The sequence below is a fragment of the Muntiacus reevesi genome, chromosome 20, assembly GCF_963930625.1.
Source record: "Muntiacus reevesi chromosome 20, mMunRee1.1, whole genome shotgun sequence".
Taxonomy (NCBI): Eukaryota; Metazoa; Chordata; class Mammalia; order Artiodactyla; family Cervidae; genus Muntiacus; species Muntiacus reevesi.
Genome location: NC_089268.1, coordinates 49362326 through 49383580, shown reverse-complemented (window position 1 = coordinate 49383580; position 21255 = coordinate 49362326). Strand labels below are relative to the sequence as shown.

At 48.6% G+C, this 21255-nt stretch overlaps 1 protein-coding gene across 1 annotated transcript in view; it reads left to right on the top strand.

Annotated features, from left to right (window-relative positions):
- FARS2 (phenylalanyl-tRNA synthetase 2, mitochondrial) overlaps window positions 1-21255 on the top strand; it is a 301221-nt gene that overhangs the window by 168227 nt on the left and 111739 nt on the right. The window contains exon 6 of the mRNA XM_065912933.1: window positions 18223-18374. Coding sequence (XP_065769005.1) covers window positions 18223-18374 — 152 coding nt within the window. The remainder of the gene's footprint in view (window positions 1-18222; window positions 18375-21255) is intronic.

The following is a 21255-nucleotide window of genomic DNA, read 5'->3' as shown; positions in this document are numbered from 1 at the left end:
GCCAGAGAGTGCACCAACTTCTACCTCTCTTCCTGAAAGCGTCGCCTCTGTTACCAGGCCACTCTGAAACCATCCTCGTTTATCCTTTCTGCTGCTGGTTCACTTTATTTCCTAGTATAGAGGAAGCAAACAGATTCACTGGCCGTTTCATTTTCAGATTTCTCATGAAGATGTAACTTCACACTTAAATAGTTATTTATTATACTTATGTTCACGCACTACATCTATTAAAGGCAAATACACATCCATTAGTGTGTAAATTGAACTCAGGCACCCAGCAAATGAGGTGGAGCCTCGAACGTGATTTCTTGACTAATTAGTTGATTCTGATCAGAGGAAGGGCTGTAGTAATGGGTGGACCCCTGCGTGGTGGGCCTACATCCATCGAGGCACAGGCTGGTTTCCTTTGGGTCTGACTTCATTCATGCCTCGATCGCGACGTATGGGCATGATACCTGCATTTCAAAAATGATTTACATACTTGTGTGTGCTTGGTCGCTCAGTCGTATCCAACTCTTTGTGACTGCATGGACTGTGGCCCACCAGGCTCCTCTGTCCGTGGGATTCTCCAGGCAATAATACTGGAGTGGGTTGCTGTGCTCTCCTCCAGGGGATCTTCCCGACCCAGGGATCAAACTCCTATCTCTCCTGCATTGGCAGGTGGGTTCTTTACCACTGAGCCACCTAGGAATCACAACCTACAGGCTTACCTAGCTATTAAATAATAGATAATTTAATGGAGAAGATTGCCCGATCCTATAGAGAAGGAGCGCTATGAGGCACGTGGAGAACCACGGCCTGTCACAGCACAGATGATGATCGGGAAACTCCGGGGAGGCTGACTGGTGGCCCCGGCTCGGGGGGCTCCAAGCCAGGGCCTCCCTCTGACCCCCGTCTCGGGCCTAGCCTGCTGTCCCTGCCCACGCCGGTCCTTCTTGCTCCGGGAAGCCCAGCCTGCCCATGCATTCTCACCGTCACCCCCGTTCCTGACCCTCTCATGTCTGCGCCCTGCACCGCCAGGCCCGATCCCGCGTGAGCCCCAGACTCGCCTCTTTGCTGACTGAACACGGTTCCATGTTGAGCAAGCCCATAAATGGTGTGGCCCTCCTCCCACGTGCGGGCTCTCGTCAGGATCCTCGGGTGTCCCACAGCCTCCCTACACCACTCCAGCCTTTGACAAACAGCCCCGCTTTATCCCTGGAAAAGACCAAGGCCGTGTAGCATGAGTCCCCCCCGCCCTCCTCGCCACCTCTGAGTCTTCTCAGCATTAGGGGACCGTGTTGTCGTGAGGACCGAACAGTTTAAATACCTGTCATGATCTTATTTGCACAGTGCCTGACATACCGTGTTGTTCGGTGGGTCCCAACTATTGAATCAGGAACTGTGAGCCGATTGAATAGCAAACACGCATGTTAAGTGCTGATAGAAACCCTTCTTTTCCTGCCGTGTTTGTTGTTATTTAGTCACTAAGTCATGTCCAGTTCTTTTGTGACCTCATAGACTTTAGCCCACCAGGCTCCTCTATCCGTGGAGTTCTCCAGGCAAGAATACCGGAGTGGGTCGCTGTTTCCTCCTCTCTGGGCTCTTCCCGACCCAGGGATAGGATCTGTGTTTTTTCTTGGCTGTATCTACTTCCAGTTAAATGTAACAAACATTTTTTTTTTGATAACTCGTACATTTTAGCCCAATGACTCTGCCCACAAAAAGGAAAAACAATGCAGTTTTAGTGCCACATCTCTCCGGGTTTGGCAGAGGGAACGAGTTGTTTTTCCCCCAAGCCAGTGTTTTTCCTTTTACCCATTCGAACATCCTCTCCATCCTGTGTGGGGGAGCTGATTGTCTGCGAACAGCACTGTGTGTCTTGTTGGGGCGCTATCGATATCGCCATGGTTATTTCTTTTCTGGAAACATGTAAGTAATCACCATGGCAACACTATCACTCACAGATGACACAAATGCACCTCCACATCTATTAAATAAAATAGCATTTAAAAAAATAGTGCCTTCCCGTTGAGGATCCAGTCCTTACCCTAGCTTCCCTATCATTCTTTTGCGTTTTTTTTTTTTTCTGCCCTTGATTTCTTTTTTTTTTTTTTTTTTTTTTTTAATATTATTTTATTAGTTGGAGGCCAATCACTTTACAACATTTCAGTGGGTTTTGTCATACATTGACATGAATCAGCCATATAGTTACACGTATTCCCCATCCCGATCCCCCCTCCCACCTCCCTCCCCACCCGACTCCTCAGGGTCCTCCCAGTGCACCAGGCCCGAGCACCTGACTCATGTATCCCACCTGGGCTGGTGGTCCGTTTCACCATAGATAATATACATGCTGTTCTTTCAAAACATCCCACCCTCACGTTCTCCCCCAGAGTTCAAAAGTCTGTTCTGTACTTCTGTGTCTCTTTTTCTGTTTTGCACGTGCACCCCAATGTTCATTGCAGCACTGTTTATAATAGCCAGGACATGGAAGCAACCCAGATGCCCATCAGCAGATGAATGGATAAGGAAGCTGTGGTACATATACACCATGGAATATTACTCAGCCGTTAAAAAGAATTCATTTGAATCAGTTCTAATGAGATGGATGAAACTGGAGCCCATTATACAGAGTGAAGTAAGCCAGAAAGATAAAGAACATTACAGTATACTAACACATATATACGGAATTTAGATAGATGGTGGTGATAACCCTATATGCCCTTGATTTCATTTGTTTTTTTCTTTACTGTAACTTAATACCCACAGGTAAAAAAGGGTAGAGTTCATTTGAAGAAATTGAGGCTTCAACGTGTTTGCACCACACTGTGATCCAGTCACCAGGAAGGCTACCGCCAGAAACCGGGTAGCCCTGTGCCGCCAGCTTCGGCCATCTAAAGCCCAGATACCCAAACGGCCAGCGGCCTTGTCTGCCGTGTGGCGCTACAGTCAGATACTTGTTCTTTCTAAACCTCAGTTTCCTCATCTGTGAAATGGGCATGATATCCCTCTGGCTTGCATGACAGGAGTGACTGAGACCTTGCATGAGAAGTCCCTGTGTATGCAGGGCTGGTGCTGTACAGGCTGTCGGGACATAAGTTGTCTCTGTGCTTCTGGAGCCCATCAGTCAGGTTGCGATGGTTCAGGAAGCCGTCCTCGGGAAGGGGATCTCACCCTTTGGGTCCAGGCAGCCCTCTTGCCTCCCTGTCCTTCACTATCTCTCGGAGTTTGCTCAAACTCGTGTCCATTGAGTCAGTGATGCCATCCAACCTTCTCGTCCTCTGGTGCCCATTTCTCCTTTCTCCTCCTTCTCCTCCAATCTTTCCCAGCATCAGGGTCTTTTCAAATGAGTCAGCTCTTTGCATCAGGTGGCCAGAGTATTGGAGCTTCAGCTTCAGCATCAGTCCTTCCAGTGAATATTCAGGGTTGATTTTCTTTAGGATGGACTTCTTTGATCTCCTTTCAGTCTGAGGGACTCTCAAGAGTCTTCTCCAACACCACAGTTCAAAAGCATCAGTTCTTCCATTCTCATCCTTCTTTGTGGTCCAATTCTTATATCCATACATGACTATAGGAAAAACCATAGCTTTGACTATATGGACCTTTGTTGGCAAAGTGATGTTTCTGCTTTTTAATATCTTTTAATAGTACATTTTTATAATGTTCTATAGCCTTTATGATAATATCATAAAGGAAGTACTAAGAATATCCCCATTTTATAGATGGAGAACCTGAGATTTGGAGAATTCAGGAATTTGTCCTAAGCTGTACGGCTCTCAGGTTGAAGCTGATGAAGTGGCTTTGGCCAGGGAAGGTGGTTAGAAAAGGCAGTGATAGCCGTTCCCTGGGTTCGGTCTGACCATCTGTGGCAGGGCGTTGCTAGAGAGGGTCCCTGGCTTGTGCGTGTGGCTGATGTAATGCCCTCCACAGCGAGGCGAACTTTTACCCAGGCTCCATCCATGAAAAAATATGACCTTTACCAAAGTTAAAAAACATTTCTTTGGACAGTCTTTTACCAAAATAGGATGGTCCTTTGTGCTAAAATGCAAGGCATGAAATGGCAAAGTTCCTGATGTCATTGTTGACACGACACTCAGCCTTGCAGGTTCTGTGATGTAACAGGCTAGTTCATTTTTGAAGGCTCTCATTTCTTCAAGGGCAACCAGTGAAGACATGAGAGGCGTGTGACAGGTGGACTGAGCAAGATCTCCTAGGCTTTAAATGTGCCGCAGAGTCAGAGGTTTTCTAGCCCTCCTGGGTTCATCACTGGATGCGCTAAACACGCATCTCATCCATGAAGGAGTGTTCCCCGTGCCTGGTACCGAATCCCCAGGCTCGAAGGAGTGTTTGCACGTGAGTGCTCAGTCGTGACTGACTCTGCAACTTCTTGGACTGTAGCCTGCCAGCCTTCTCTGTCCACAAGGTTTTCCAGGCAGCAATACTGGAGTGGTTTTCCATTTTCTTCTCCAGGGAATCTTCCCGACCCAGGGATGGAACCCACATTTCCTGCATTGGCAGACAGATTCTTTACCACTGTATCATCTGGGAAGCCCATGCTTGAAAAAGAGCCATTGTGAAAGTGAAATGGTTCTGCATCCCAAATGTATCACTGTTCTTTCTGAGCAGTTAAAATCTATAAAAGGAATGGAGGTAGAATAAGCAACGTTGAGTTCCCAGGGAAGTCTCGGATCTCGCAAGAGTCCGTTTGGGCCACAACGTTTATCCGGCTGCTGGGGGAGAAGCATGTGATGGGCCTTGCAGAAGGAGCATCCATGCTTTGGGTGCCTCAGTTTCCCCACTTGCACCGTGAAGTCAGCTCTGTTTCCAAGGGTTTTCATTTGCGTGACAACTTTACACTCTCCCTCTGAAATGTGGATGCCGGTTAAATTATTAATACATCAGATTGTTTAGTAACAAAATCCAGCTCCCTGTCTCCTGCATTTACAAGTAGACCGTTTGTTTAACAGAGCCTTCTGTCATGCTTGCAGGCCTGGTTAAGTACTTTACAGAAAACCTCTTCCACAGATACTACTAATTATCCCCATTTTACAGATGAAGAAACCAAGACCCAGGAAGGACACGTAACTGGCCCCGGGCCACTGGCTTCGGACCTGGGCTGAGTGCAGCGAGTCTGGTCCCTGCTGTCAGGGAGGGCATGAGGTGACCCCACGGTCCGTCCTGGCCTCTTCTATAGGCAGGTGGCTGTTTCCACTGGGGCAGCTCTGTTGGATGTGTTCTCTTTTGTGTCCCTGAATGTGAAGGCTTTTGAGGAAATTATTGCTCTGCCTCAGTTAAATAGTTTTTCATCCGATATGTGATGGAGTTCACAAGCAGGAAGATGGCTTTTCCCAGGAGACATTGCTCTCTCTGTTTTGGAGCAGCTCCAGCTTGGCCCTGTCCCTTTGCCGCACTCCCACCCACACCGCCACCCCTGGAGCGTGCAAATGAGGGTCCCAGTGAGAAGGGGAGGGACGGGGGTCCGCTTCCCCTCACGTCAGCATTCTCCTCTCCGCTCTTCCTTTTTGCTGTCCGGAGCCCAGCCATCCAAGCCGTACGACACAGACAGCAGGTTTCACCAGACTCCGGCAGGGGTGGCATCGCCCTCCCCCGTCACCACCATCTAAACAAACACGCAAACAAGCCGCCGTTCATTCTCCAGCTGCATCTTCAAGTGCTTACCACTCTCTGCATAGAAATGTCATGTATTCTAAAAGTGATGTGCAGGCCTTTTTGTAATTTCTTCTTCCTCCCTGGGGTGTGTGTGTGTGTGTGTGTGTGTGTTTTGAGTGTGTTCTTTGGAACAAGGCTGTCTTAGGGTCTGCATTGGCACATTTCCTTGATGACTATTTTGTCAGCATGTTTTTTCTTTAACCTTCCGCAAATACTCATCTGCCTCCAAATAGCATTTAATGAAGAGGTGTTTGAAACAAATCTCTGGAAACAAAAGCCACTTTATTCATCATCTATGTGGCTAGCAGCCAGGGCGGCTCCTGTGTACCGTGGGTAATTAGAAGCGGGGGGCTGTGTGCGCGCGTGTGCCTGAGCACGGGTAGATATCGATGGTGTTAATAAAAACCTGGCTTCAGCTCCTTCTCCTCTGATCAGAATAAGAATTAGGTTACATGGAAAACTAAATGACAAGAGGCAGCTGCAGAAAGAAAAATGCATTATTTTTTATTATTGTAATAGCCCTCTTCCAATATTCTTTCTCCTTCCAAATCATGGTGCTCCAGATATTTAATGATAACTAGGTATAAAAAGAAAGCAGAGTTTTGTGGGGAAAATATTTCTTTCGTAGAATAAAAATGAAAATCACCTGTATTTTTTTTTTTTAAGGCTGTTGGTCCTTTTAGGATTGGCTCCTTGATGTCATAAAGCCCTTTTAATCATAATAAGACTCAGCCTCACTGTAGCCAGCGTGGTTGAGGAATGGGGTTTATCAAAACATATGGCTCACCGGGAGCTGTGTGACGTAGCAAGAAGACTAACCTTCAAACAACTGATAAATAAGAAAGCAGGATGCATTTAAAAGAACTGTCAAAACTCAAGTTAAAAACTGTACCAGCCATGCTTTGGGTCCAGTCAGGACCTTAGCATCAGGCAGCATCTGATGTGTTTCTGGGAAAGAGTGGGTTTGTGTTCTGTCCACCGCGTAGGAGCTCTGTGACGTCTGTCAATGCGTCTAACCCTTGGTCTTCATTTTCTTCCTCTGTAAAATGGGGATGCAGTGGTTTCTCTCTCACAAAGGTCAAAGTGAGGAGTGTGTAGAACAGGAGGTGTCAGAATACCCCTACGTGTAGGAGTGTTTCGTGTAGGAGTGTTTCGGTTGTCTTCCTGCTGTGATAGCATTGCAGGTAAAGGCAGAACAGGATATATTTTCATTGAGGAGATTTCAGGTGAGTGAGGAAAAGATGAGACCGTAAGCCCGGTAGATTTCTGCAAATGAAATATTTTCTGAAAGTATCAGGTTCGCACATGTTACTTGGTTTACAAAATCTACATTGTTCAGCCCTTAATTTTCAGTTTCCATTCCTGTGGCTCCAGAACCTGTCCTTCCTGCATCACCATAATCCATGGTGTTGTTTCTGGCAAAAGATTTGATAACTGAATTATGGGACGTGGCTTCAGTTACTGGGAGAGTCACAAAGCCTGTTAGTGTTTTAAAGGTTCTGCGATGTCTTACTATAAGAAACCTGAAGCTAGCGTGTCCCCAGCTTATTGGACCATGGAACCTTTTATTTTCATTTATTTTTTTTTTTGTTTGAGAGTTGGAGTATAGGCATCCATTCATTGTGTGTAAAGGTCACGATGGCTATGATCACAGTATTTTTCCTACAGAAATGAATAAACTGGTGTTTTTCAGTTTCACTGAGATGTAATTGACAATACAATTTTAAGATGTACAGCATAATGATTTGACTTGTTTATATATATGTGTGTATATATATACATATATATATATAGTGAGCTGGTTGCCACAGTAAGTTTAGCTAACATCTGTCATACAGATACAAAAAAAGAAAAAATATATATATTTTTCCTTGTGATGAACACTTTCAGGATTCTTATCACTTTAATTTGGTATTATTTCTGATAAGCACAAAGCAGTGAGTTCAGTGAGGGTCTAGAATCGGAAGCTGGTAAGGACCTAGACTCTGAGTAACCCCTTTAGGCCCCAGCTCCCCACAAACATTTCCATGAAACCTTAAGAGACATCTGGGTTATCCACGAGGTCCAGCCTCCCTGCCACCCCAAGTTCATGAGCTCTAAACAGAGTGGCCTGCCCACGTACAGGTCTTGGTTATTGTGACCTTGAGCTCATCCCTTAAGTCTCCAAGCCTCAGGATTTTCATTTCTAAAGGGAGACAATAGTGTTTATCCCATCAGGTTGTTAAGTGACATATAAGGTATGTTTTTAACACGTTCTGTTGAATGAGGCATGGTTGTATGTGAACTATGAGGTAACACATTGACATACATGTGGACCTCTGGCTCTGGAGGTGGGGGCGGGGGGGGGGGGGGGCAAAGGGCTGACGGGCCTTTTATTCCCAGGTAAGATGACCGTTGTCCCTGGAAGCACCCTGTGTTTGAAGGTGGCCGAGCTACGCAAGAGCCGTGGTGGAGTGACCCGTGTGTGACCCGTGTGTGACCCGTGTCCTTGTACCTGAGACTGCAGCGTGGTTCGCTGACGCTCTGTGGAGCCCACACGACTTCTGAGATGAGGCTCTTGCCGGGCAGGGCCCCCAGGGGCATTGATGCCGTCGGTGAGGGGCTCCAGTCCCAGCCAGCCGCAGTGAGAAGCCCCGGGCCAGGGCGCGCGCCCCGCCGGTCCCAGGGTCACGGCCTGGGCCGTCCTCTGCCGGGATGCGCAGGATTGGCTGGGTGGCCAGTGTGCAGTCAGCCCCGTGCCCGCCTCTGAGACGCCCGCCCGGCAGGCCGCCTGCTGATCCAACACCCCCGTCACTTTGCTCCTTCGCCTCCAGCACTGAGTAGGTAGGAACCGTCCCTCTTAATTTCCACTCAGTCAGTGGAAGAATAGCTTTTGAAAATGGGGGACCAGGAGTTAAAGGAACCCCTCCTCCCCAAATCACCAAAACTAGTTGGGGATAGAGCCAGGCTGTCCCAGTGGAGTGATGGCCCCTAAACTTTGAGTGAAGATGCAAGAGGTGACTGCCTGGCGTGCCGTGGACCCCAGCTCAGTGGTAAACGTTATTAGGTTGTTCATCTGATGACTTTTTTTAAAGCTTACAAAACAAAAAGAACGGGATAATTAATCATATGTTACCGTCTACAGTGTTCTGTAGTTTATAAGGACTTTTAATATACATGATCCCATTTGATCTGCATAATAATTCGATGGGGGGAGACTGCCTGCTCTCGGACAGCAATGTCTGCAGAGGCTGAGGCGCGGTGCCCCAGCTCTCGTGGGCATCAGGGCCACTCGGAGCAGCTCAGGGGGGCCCCACATGGCGGGTGTGACTGGCTGGGTGAGTTAGAGGCTGGGGAGCCGCGGGCGCCGTGCCCACACCACACCCACCCCTGCCGTCAATCGCTGAGTGTTATCTGCGCCCCGTCCACACTGACTGGGCCACACCGCACACCCGGCCCCACGGTGAGGATGGCCGCGTGCGCATGGAAAACCTCACGTCCTGCGCAGGTGACGAGCACGGGGTGGCTGGGGGAGAAGAGGAGAAATCCCAGAAGTTGCCTTCGTGGCCCATCCGGTGTATGGAGTGTTCTGTTCACTTTTTGGAAGGGAAATTCATCATTACTGCGCTCGGAATGTTTCCTCTCTGTGCCTGAGTAGCCAGAGCGGGCGGATGCTCAACACTGGCCGTCTCGTCCCCTGGCTCCAGCCCAGTGCACCTTCTGCCAGCTCCCACCCGAGTCGGGCACGGGGCGCCTCCATCAGGACCCGCGTTCGCCGTCCACGTGCCCGGGAGTAAGGCGCCGTCACACCTGCCCTGGGCGCTGCGCTGTAAACGGCACGGGGCGCCTCCATCAGGACCCGCGTTCGCCGTCCACGTGCCCGGGAGTAAGGCGGCCGTCACACCTGCCCTGGGTGCTGCGCTGTAAACGGCGCGGGGCGCCTCCATCAGGACCCGCGTTCGCCGTCCACGTGCCCGGGAGTAAGGCGGCCGTCACACCTGCCCTGGGCGCTGCGCTGTAAACGGCACGGGGTGCCTCCATCAGGACCCGCGTTCCCCGTCCACGTGCCCGGGAGTAAGGCGGCCGTCACACCTGCCCTGGGCGCTGCGCTGTAAACGGCACGGGGCGCCTCCATCAGGACCCGCGTTCGCCGTCCACGTGCCCGGGAGTAAGGCGGCCGTCACACCTGCCCTGGGCGCTGCGCTGTAAACGGCACGGGGTGCCTCCATCAGGACCCGCGTTCCCCGTCCACGTGCCCGGGAGTAAGGCGGCCGTCACACCTGCCCTGGGCGCTGCGCTGTAAACGGGACGGGGCGCCTCCATCAGGACCCGCGTTCGCCGTCCACGTGCCCGGGAGTAAGGCGCCGTCACACCTGCCCTGGGCGCTGCGCTGTAAACGGCACGGGGCGCCTCCATCAGGACCCGCGTTCGCCGTCCACGTGCCCGGGAGTAAGGCGCCGTCACACCTGCCCTGGGCGCTGCGCTGTAAACGGCACGGGGCGCCTCCATCAGGACCCGCGTTCGCCGTCCACGTGCCCGGGAGTAAGGCGGCCGTCACACCTGCCCTGGGTGCTGCGCTGTAAACGGCGCGGGGCGCCTCCATCAGGACCCGCGTTCGCCGTCCACGTGCCCGGGAGTAAGGCGGCCGTCACACCTGCCCTGGGTGCTGCGCTGTAAACGGCACGGGGTGCCTCCATCAGGACCCGCGTTCCCCGTCCACGTGCCCGGGAGTAAGGCGGCCGTCACACCTGCCCTGGGCGCTGCGCTGTAAACATTGTTCAACTCGCATGGATTTGGTGCCAAAGAAAATAACACTTCACATTTCTCCCTAAAGTGAAGAAGTTGAACTCATTGTTTTTGTTACTGAAATAGAATTTAATATTAACAGGTGGAATTTTATTTTAAATAGAGAAACATTTCTTTTTAAAATGGGGATGCACAACCTGGCCATTGTTTTCCTCTCCACATAGTTTCTCTGGGTAAATGATTAAAAATTGAGACCATTTTTTCCTTCATTTTCTTTGTATCTGATAGTTGGAAAGTAATGTTCACCTAGGAAGTATGAGAACACCACAGATCCCCAGGAAGCCCCCCAGTTTTTTGTATTTTGGGGTTCTCTTACCACCCCATCCCATCCCCTGCTTCTCCCAGCCCCCAACATCCCCCTCCCCTGCCCCACCCAGAGCAGCCACCAGGTTTTCTCCGAAAAATTTAGGTCCTCACAGTTAGCTTTTTGTTCCTTATCTGTTTCTGCCCTATGACCAAGAGTTATTAGGCTCTTTTCTGGAAAAACTAAATCTGTCAATGTTTTCAGAGGTCATTTGCCCAAATGCACCTCCCCTGGATGTTTCTATGGTCAAATAGGATAGAGAACAAAGCCTCAGACACAGACACAGTTTGGGGTTCTTCCTGGGACTGATTCTTTGGCCTTAGGGATTGGGAAGAAATACCAACACCTGCGTGTGAGGGGAGAGGACGGGAGAGGGGGCGCGGAAGGAGGTCCGGTCCAAGGGAGTCCACTCTGCAAAAGGCCCAAAGTGCGATCTTGACTCCAGTCTTGGACCAGCTGCTGCGAGTCAGATGTCTCAAGTAGTGGAGGTTAGTTTCCATTTTGCTCACTTTCCTCTGAACACTGGAGTAGTCTAAAGGCCAGCTCTGTGTGAACGAGGTCAAGTCGAAGTTCCCGGCCCTCGCAGCATCTAGCCCTGTAAGAACGGGGACTTGCAGGATGGGGGGTGACATGAGATGAAAGTGGCGCTGGGGGCAGGCCAGCCAGGCTGTGCTTGGAGCTCACGCTGTTTTCAGGTTAAATGTGGAGCGAGAGTTAACATACCTAGCTTCCCATTATGTCTTTTTTTAAAATCTATAGCCCCCATTCACTTATCTGAGGTGTATGGAAGGGAAATATCCATCTCCCGGTGAACATGGTTACCTGGAAACAGTCGTCATCATTAAACTGTATGTGACCTCACTTAGAACACAGTGATGATGTAAGATGGTGAAGATAAGATGAGAAATTTAGTGGAAGATTTAAATGACTGTGTAAACCTTCGACAAGGAGTTTACCTCTGAGAGGGACAGCTAGAGTTCAGAAGTAGTGCTGGCCTTGGAAAGGCTCAACCTTTTAACCTGAAAATAGTGAATTTACGGGTCTTCCCTGGTGGCTCAGTGGTAAAGAATCCGCCTGTCAGTGCAGGAGACACAGGTTCAATCCCTGATCTGGAAAGATCCCACGTGGCTCAGAGCAGTGAAGCCTCTGCTCCACAACATGAGAAGCCCCAGCAACGAGAAGTCCACGCGTCACGACAGAGCAGCCCCTGCTCCCTGCAACCAGAGGGAAAAAATAGTGAACTTAAGAAATGATGTCTTTGACAAGTTCTGAAGATGAATAAAGTGACTGGATAGGAGATAGAAGTTTTCTGTTCTAGAGATCCTTCTTTCTTCCCCTGATGCATTTATTTATTCATAATAATATATTTATTGTCTGCATAATGATTGTTATTGTCTTCACAGCAATTTTATGGAGATGTGATCTGCGTCCTATGCAATTTCCCATTAAACCATTCACGGAGATGTGTGACCAGCCCTACCATCAGTTTTAGAAATGTCCCGTCTCCCCTGAAAGATGCCCTTTTTACTTTCAGCGCTGGTCTCCTGTGCCAGCACTCCCCCGGGCTCAGAGGGAGTGGTCTGGGTGCAGGCCCCGCCCCCTGCACTGCTCTAAGGAAGCACGGAGGAAATTCACTTGGACAGAGATTCCTGAGGCTTCCTTCCCCCGCTTGTTTCTTAAGCCAAGACCCACCATGTTCAGGCAGGGCCCTGAAATCTGGCTCCGGGCCCCCTCCGTCCCACGGAGACTTGGGCTGCGTGCTGTGTGTGCTCCCGCCTGCCCACCCGCGGTGGCGGAAGCCGTCCTTGGTTTTCTAATGCTTGGCAGCGTTTCATCTGTTTTAGATCAATATATACATTTTGATTTTTATATGTTAGTTTGTTTTGGCCGCACCGGGTCTTTTTCCTGCGCGAGGGCTTCCTCTCGCTGTGGCGAGCAGAGACTGCTCTCTAGCTGCTTCTCGCTGCAGTGGCTTCTCAAGGCCGGGGGGCTTCATAGCTGTGGCTCATGGGCTCAGCTGTCCACGGCATGTGGGACCTTCCCAAATCAGGGATCAAACCCATGTCTCCTGCATTGACAGGCAGATTCTTAACCACTGGACCACCAGGGAAGTCCGAAATAAAGAATTCCGAAGCTTGAAAGTAGATCTGAGAGGATTTGAAAAGATTTCAGATCCTGTTTCTGCTCTTAAGGATGTCAGTGGATAGTTGGGGGACATGGTTTAGAAACATGGTAAATTAATCCAATCACATTTGCCAGAAGGGTTGCATTGTTCCATGTGATTTCCTTGTGGGAATTTTTTGTTTCCTGCGAATCTTCACATCTCACTGAAATTCTGTCAAAAGATAAGAACAAGCATGGGAGGCTTCCCTAAAGGTTGGAAGCATGCTTAGAACTCGGTGGATCTCACATGGCTTCTCGGTGAAGTCACAGAACAAAAGTTCCCGAGTGGGAGCCCGGCCTCCCTCTGACCAGCACAGTGTGCTCCTGGTCTGCGAAATTAAGTCAGAATCAAAAACAAACTGTTGGAACAAAGTGACAAAATCTGTAAACATCAAGGCAGCATGGAACCTTGAGTTAGAACAACCTGAATTTGTTAAGCACCAAACCTGGCAGCCAAATTCAAGAAACCGTTTTTTATTACAAAACGAGTAGATGGAATTAAAGTGAGGGCTGTCATTTGAATGTAAAGGAAGGTCATTGGTGATGCATACTGTTTTATAGGAAAGACCGGTTTTTAAGTTCATTTAGATAAGATCACAATCACATAGACAGTAAACAGACTGGAAGTGCTTGTCAGTTGAGATAATTAATCGAAAAGCTAAATGAGTCATTTGAAAAGGAAATGTCATGGATGGCACCATAGGGATACATGTTAGCTTTGGTCTTATTTACACAGCTATTAATTGGGCTGAGCAGACTGCTTCTGGAAACAGTACTGAGGAGCTGAGCTGCTTCCTGTGAAACCCTTGTTTTAAGCGGAGGCCTTAAAGCGTGGGGGTCACGAGCACAGCCTGGCCTTGTGTTTGACCTTGGCCCTGCTGCTCCCTGGCTCGTTGACCTCGAGCACATCAGCTAAGGTCTGTCAGTCACAGCGTCCCCACGGACACCTTGGGACATGAGATGCAGAGCCTGGGCGAACCACAGAGGGTGAACTTTTGCCCACACGTGGCCATGGCTAGAAGCTGAGTGGACATCACCTTGGCAATTCCAGAACTGTGGCGAGCTGACGGGGAAGCGGACCCGTCCCTGTTAGAACGACTGCCAAAATAATCTTTAAATGGAAAAAAAAAAAAAAAACCACACTAGCTTTGCCTAAAGGGAAGAAGCCAGAGGCTGTGTGAATGATCGCTGAGTGGAGCAAAAGACCTTCCCTGTGGGGAAGGTAAGCTGTGCCCTCCTTGACCAACACTGGAAACAGACTGCGGTTCAGTCGAGAGGGAGCTGTTGGTGTAGAAACCAATTCCTTGAGTAAAGCAGGCTGCGTTATGTAGGTGGGGTCAGGCGCCTTAATAGACGGCGTTCCTGAGCAGTTGCGGGGCTGGAGGATGTTGACTTCACCGCGGGTAATGGGAAGGACGCTGTGAGGTTTTCACCTTAGCAGGTACATGGAGACACTTATGTTTTGCATATTGGCAGGGGCGAGCCTGGAGCAAGGGGCCAGCCAGGGCGGGGGAGCCCCGTTAAACCAAAATCTCCCTCTTTAGACAAGCCCCTCCCCTACTGGCAACCCATCCTAGCATCCTTGCCTGGAGAATCCCATGGGCAGAGGAGCCTGACAGGCTACAGTCCACGGGATCGCAAGAGCCGGACACGACTGAGCGACTAAACCACCACCACCACCCCTACCCCAGTCCCTTTAGCACCGGGGTCTTGGAGAGCTGTCACAGGTGTGCGTCTGCTGAGCTGGGCGAGAAAACGATGAAGGATGTGCCTCACGAGTGTTACCTCATGTCTTCTTCACTGCAGTTTGCTCACGTCTGAGAGTGAGAAAACTGAGTAAGTCTCCTCAGACGTGTGAACACACTCAGCAGGGCCAAGACCAGGGCCTGATGCTTGACTGCAAAACTCAGTGAAGCCGCCTCGAGGCTCGACAGCTGTTCCTCCAGAGACTGTGGAAGTGCCAGCCCCCCCGGGTCCCTCCACCATGCCCAGGGTCCTCTTGAGATCAGTTCAGTTCACTCGCTCAGTCGTGTCTGACTCTTTGCGACCCCATGAACTGCAGCATGCCAGGCCTCCCTGTCCATCACCAGCTCCCGGAGTCCACCCAAACTCATGTGCATTGAGTTGGTGATGCCATCCAGCCATCTCATCCTCTGTCGTTCCCTTCTCCCACTTTCTTTTAAAAAAAAATTTTTTTTATTCTTATTAGTTGGAGGCTAATTACTTTACAATATTGTAGTGGTTTTTGCCATACATTGACATGAATCAGCCATGGATTTACATGTGTTCCCCATCCTGAACCCCCCTCCCACCTTCCTCCCCATCCCATCCCTCAGGGTCATCCCAGTGCACCAGCCCCGAGCCCTTGTCTCATGCATCCAACCTGGACTGGTGATCTGTTTCACACTTGGTAATATACATGTTTCGATGCTGTTCTCTCAGATCATCCCACCCTCGCCTTCTCCCACTTTTCAATCTTTCCGAACATCAGGGTCTTTTCAAATGAGTCAGCTCTTTGCATCAGGTGGTCAAAGTATTTGGAGTTTCAGCTTCAGCATCAGTCCTTCCAATGAACACCCAGGACTGATCTCCTTTAGGATGGACTGATTGGATCTCCTTGCAGTCCAAGGCACTCTCAAGAGTCTTCTCCAACACCACAGTTCAAAAGCATCAATTCTTCAGCACTCAGCTTTCTTTATGGTCCAACTCTCACATCCATACATGACCACTGGAAAAACAGCCTTGACTAGATGGACCTTTGTTGGCAAAGTAATGTCTTTGCTTTTTAATATGCTGTCTAGGTTGGTCATAACTTTCCTTCCAAGGAGTAAGTGTCTTTTAATTTCATGGCTGCAGTCACCATCTGCAGTGATTTTGGAGCCCAGAAAAATAAAGTCAGCCACTGTTTGCACTGTTTCCCCATCTATTTGCCATGAAGTGATGGGACCAGATGCCATGATCTTAGCTTTCTGAATGTTGAGCTTTAAGCCAACTTTTTCACTCTCCTCTTTCACTTTCATTAAGAGGCTCTTTAGTTCTTCAAGACCATAATGAAGAAGAGGAAATTCTGAATAAAAGGCAAAAATCGAAGTGTAAATACTTACGGGGAAAAGAAATTAGAAATATCGGAAATGAATAATAGATTCACTGAAATAGAGATTAAAAAAGAGAAACAGATGAGACCACAAGTCAGTTGAAAGGAGAATGAGTAACTCAGAGGCCGTGACTAAAGAATTACACCTAGCACAGAGCACAAATACGTAAAGGTTAAAACCCTGCAGTCAGTCAGGCAAGAGAAACATAAGGTAGATTGAGAAGCCCTGCAACGCACAGCATTGGGTTTCTGGAAGAGAAAAACAGGAGTCGTGGCTTAAACTTTCCAACATGGATGGAGATGTGAACCATCTGGGTGAAGGTGCATGCTGAGTCCTGAGCAGAATAAACCAACATGAGCGCAGGCCCAGCCTCATTAGAACCTCCAAGATAAAGAAAAAAGCCTCCACACAGCCAGGAAGAAAAGACAGATTCCCGGTGCAGAAGCAGCTCTGTCCGACGGCAGACTTGTCATCATCGCTAATGGGCACAGCTGGGCAGAGACACGGTGACCCTGCAGTCTCAGCCTCATCAGATGGTTTACGTGGGCGTGTCTCAGCCAGGTCAGTTCTGAAGTCTGCCTCCCACACGCTTTCACTGGAGAGAAATGAAAAGATCTTCACCGGCAAGAAAAGAGGCAAGAGAGAGAGGGTCAGCCGTCAGGAGCTGTGAAAGCCTCGGGTTCTACACTTGCCAAACTCACAAGGCACCTGCCATCGCTGCTTTAAACTTGCTACCTCTTGTTAGCGTGAACCAGGTTTGCAATACAATGGTCTGGGTTTTCCTCCATGGTTTAACACCTGTACTTACGGTACTATAAACCCTATATTTTGTAGTGTCTTATATTCTGGCTGTTGTCACGTTGACTGTTGTTCTTGGACTCTTGAAACCAGTGCCTCCTCCCATGTCTGTCGTGTAAGAGATTTCATGCTTATTCCTGGCAACCCCTGCCTCTTAACTAATTCCCCTAAATTTCCACGTTCCTTAAAAGTGGCAGAAGGATACCATCCAAAGGAAAAGCCTGTGTAACCAGCCCCCTCCCTTCATCTCGCATTGTTATCTTAACCTGCAGGTTGTTTAAAATCACAGCATCTCAGCTCTGAAAAAAACAAGATTCTTTCAGGAGCAGTGGTATTTTGTCAGGAGCACCTGGATGATAGTTTTATTATGTTCGTTTGAAATGTGTGTTCCGAACCAATGCTTTTGTTTGACAGCTTTATTGATGTTGCAAGTTGAGATCATTTATATTTGAGTACTTGATTCTTCAGAGGTTTTTCTGTTTAAAAAGTTTTCTACTTTTTCTAATCAGTGGTTCATCAGGGGGTTTATAGTGATATCAGGCTTAGTGTAAATCAATTTATAAACTTCTAACAAATTTATAGCTTTAGTAGATATTTCCTTAGTTGTATAGATTTCATAGGTATATAATGAAGCATTTAAGGAGACATTTTTTATTGTGGCAGTAACTTACAGACCTCCATCATGACCATGCATGTGTGTGTATATATATGAGTAATATATAGATATATATTTGTGATGTACGTGTTTAAGCTGTGTAAACAAATTTGGTAATTTCTAAAAATACCTAATTTTTAATATGTATCCAATATTATGAACTAGTTAGTGACCCTTGATAAACTGGGAAAAGAGTGGGATGAAATGGAGGAATGACTACATTTGTGTCTATCACATCCTTAAAAGCATAATTTGAAAAATAACTCCCTACATAATTAACAATTAGAAATATTCCCTTAATAATTAGAAATACTAACAAATAATGACATTACTAATCGAAATATCAATTCTGACAGGCCCTTACTTATTTCTCTATTAAAATGGCTTCCTCAAAGTATCACAGGAAGTTAATGAATTGCTTGTTAATTAAATGTGAACTTTTCTCCTCTAGTTTTCAAATGGAAAAAAAAACTGATGTATGATGTATTCAAATTGCTTTATACTAAATTGAGCATTAATGGCAATATAAATAAAATATATGGTAATGTTACACATGGATGTGATAAGGATCTGCAATACTCCTAATGGAATTTGCTAATTTCGGATGTTGACTTATCTTTTAAGTTCGTTTTGCTCCTGAACATTCAAGTGCTGAAGCAATGTCTTGCCAGCATTTTCTAACCAGCCCACGTGAAACCTGCCCTGAAAACACTCAAACATTGACATCCAACTTACAAATCAGTCTGTCTTTTCTTCTCTCGTTTCATTAGCCGCTCAGCAAATACCCCGCTGTGATCAACGACATCTCCTTCTGGCTACCTCGCGAGAATTACACGGAGAATGATTTCTATGACTTAGTCCGAACAATTGGAGGAGACCTGGTGGAAAAAGTTGATCTTATAGACAAGTTTGAACATCCAAAGTAAGTTAAAAAAAAAAAGCCCTCTCTGGCTTATCCATTTTTGTTTCTCTGTGGCAAATGGCATGTGGGAGTATGTAATGGGGTTCTGCCCCAAGGTAGTGTAAGAGACAAATGTGATCTGAATTTATCACATTTGTGAACCTTCGGCATGTCTGAAAACTCTTTTTTGTATCAGTACTTTCTGAAAATCTTTCTAAGATGCGTTTTTCCTCTTTCCTGCCTTAGTAAACAAAGGATATGAAACAGAAGGTTTTTAAGATCTTGGAGTTTTCTGGTGTTGTTTTGGGAAGTGATATCTTATCCTCTCACATTCCGGGCACCGAGGAAAGGAAGCTGAAAGAGCAGTTTGTGGCAGGAAAGCTGTTTTGTCGTCTCTCTGAACGCTTATTAAGCACATAGCGCACGCCAAGACCCGTGTTACGCCCTAGGAGTTCGGTGTGCGTCTAGAAGTCTGCTCAAGGACTGGGGCAGGCATATCCCGAGCTCCTGCATGTTCAGTACTGTGTCCCGTTTATGCAGTACTTCGCTGGCGGCCTGGTCGGACAGAAGGTCCCTGGCTTCACCCACTTTTGCGGGGAGCAGGGTCTCGTAAATGTTGCTCAGTTGTCTTCTCAAATTGAAGTCGATATAGAGAAATTCGAGGCCAGGCTTCACCTTTCTTTTCTTTTCTTCCTAAAGAATTCTTTGTCTTTAAAGTTTAATAACCGTGTCAGGATCCCTCTCGGGTGTGACCTGCTCTTGCTACTCTGTGAACCCTTGTCTTTCTCCAATCAAGGTGTGCTGCCTCCTGGGTCTCAGAAAAGTTTTCTTGAATCATATCAACAAGGATCTCTCCTGACCCCTGACTCGGGGATCCATGCGTGCTCTCCAGCCCTCCTTTGTCGCCGCCTCAGGCTGCTGTTTTTCCCTCTGATGTTTGAAAAAATCTCTCTCTCCACTTGGTCTTGGGTGCTCCCCCCACCGTTACCTTCTCGCCCACCCCCGTCTTCTGTGGTCTCTTCTTGCCTACATTCAGTTATTCTGTCCCACACCCACCTTTTCTGAGTTCTTCAAGCTCATATTTCAGTTCTCCCTGTTTTCTTCCTGTCTCTTCCCAGAGTCATTTCTGCTTTGTGATTTTTCCTTGTTAGATAAATTGCTTCATTTGGTTTTTATTTTTTTTATTTATTTCTTTTTTCTTTTTTTTTTTTTCATTTGGTTTTTAAAATTCACTGCAAAATACTTGGCCAGAAATTTCATGTATCCCAACGACAGCATTTTTCTCTGATTCCCATCAGTAAGTTTTTCTGCCGTTTCCCTATTTTTTCCTTCCCTGTATTTCAGTTAGTGCATCAGTGATGTGCATGTGATTGCTTTTTGTCCCTCATATTTGAATGCGCTGGATTTTCAGAACCAACTCTTTGCATGAGGTTGAGGGCTGAGCCGGGGGCTCCCTTTGACATCTTGTGAGTGACACGCCCCCCAGTCCCGATTATTGCAAGTCAGCGCCCTTTGGTGGAAACCTTCAGCTTCTGTGAAAACAACTCTGGGTTGTTAGCCTGCTTTGTCATCAGGACAGAGTCCCTCATGGTGACTCCTCAGGACAAAGGGATTTATTTAAGGTACGCCTGAGTCAGGGCTGAAGGCTACTCAGACCAAGGCAGGTCTGAGGCCAGAGACCCTCTGCATCTCAGCGCTTCCCTCAGTTAAACACACATTCGCGTCTCTGCCCCTTGCTGCCTCAGCCCAAGGCTTTCCCAGCCCGTCCTCTCTTTGATACCAGCACCAGTTCTGGGGGAGGCAAGCCCACTGGGCAAACCGTCACCCCCTGTGCTGGGCGGAGCCCTGAGCACCAGGCTGCTTCCTGGGGTCTGAGCAGGCTGTGGACGAGCTGCTGCTGGTTCCAGAACCTATAGTTGGTCTAGTCAGGGGGCCGCTCTAAACCGCCCGCCCCCCGCTTCCAGGCAAGAGCATCGTCAGCAGAGGGACTCACTGCACATTTTCGGAACCGACACGGGGACACTCCCGTCCTCCTCCCAGTCCTCCCCTCCCCTCCTCCTCTCATCCTCCTCTCAGTCCTCCCCTCCCCTCCTCCTCCCGTCCTCTTCCCAGTCCTCCTCCCCTCCTCCTCCCAGTCCTCCCCTCCCCCCTCCTCCCATCCTCCTCCCAGTCCTCCCCTCCCCTCCTCCTCCCTGGCCGCCCGGCCGCCTCCACCTGCAGGACTCCCTACTTGCCCCTGGCCGCTGCCTCAGTCTCATTCTAGTCTTCAGCTGCCGGCCCCCTGATTGATGCAGGCTCCTCGGGGGCCCAGGGCCCCGGGCCTCCTTCCACCCGCCCTCAGTGTTCTCAGGGGTGGAAGGAGGCTTGCTGCCTCGTGGCTGGTGGGTGCCTACCCATCCTCCCTCCCTCCCTTGAGGGGCTTTTATTCCATGACTGGAGGTGGTTTATGGCATTGGAAGGCGAGGCCGTGTGGTCTGGTGGAAAGAGCTGGGAGTTGGGCGCCCTGATTCCCACGTTTCTGCGTTCTAATACCTGGTCCCGGGCCGTCGGGCCGCAGTCTCCTTCCTCTGCGCACTTGGGAGCTTGGATACCGTCTTTCAGTGGTTGCTGAAACACAAGATGAGCCCGTCTGTATGACATGCTTTGAAAATCTCCGCATTCTGAAATAATCGCTAGGTGGTCGAGTATCAACCAGTAACTTCCACTGTCAACCCATCTGTTCCTGTAAGACAGAGGACGACCTCAGTACAGTGAGTCCGCTCGGGTTTGGTGGTCGGTCCAGATGATGAAGCTGTGATTTTAGAGAGAAGAGAATGAGGCTTCAGCGTGTCATTCTGAAATGGTGCCTGGTCTTCCCGCAACTTGAGGAGTAAATTTTTAATCAGAAAGAAAAAAAAAAAAA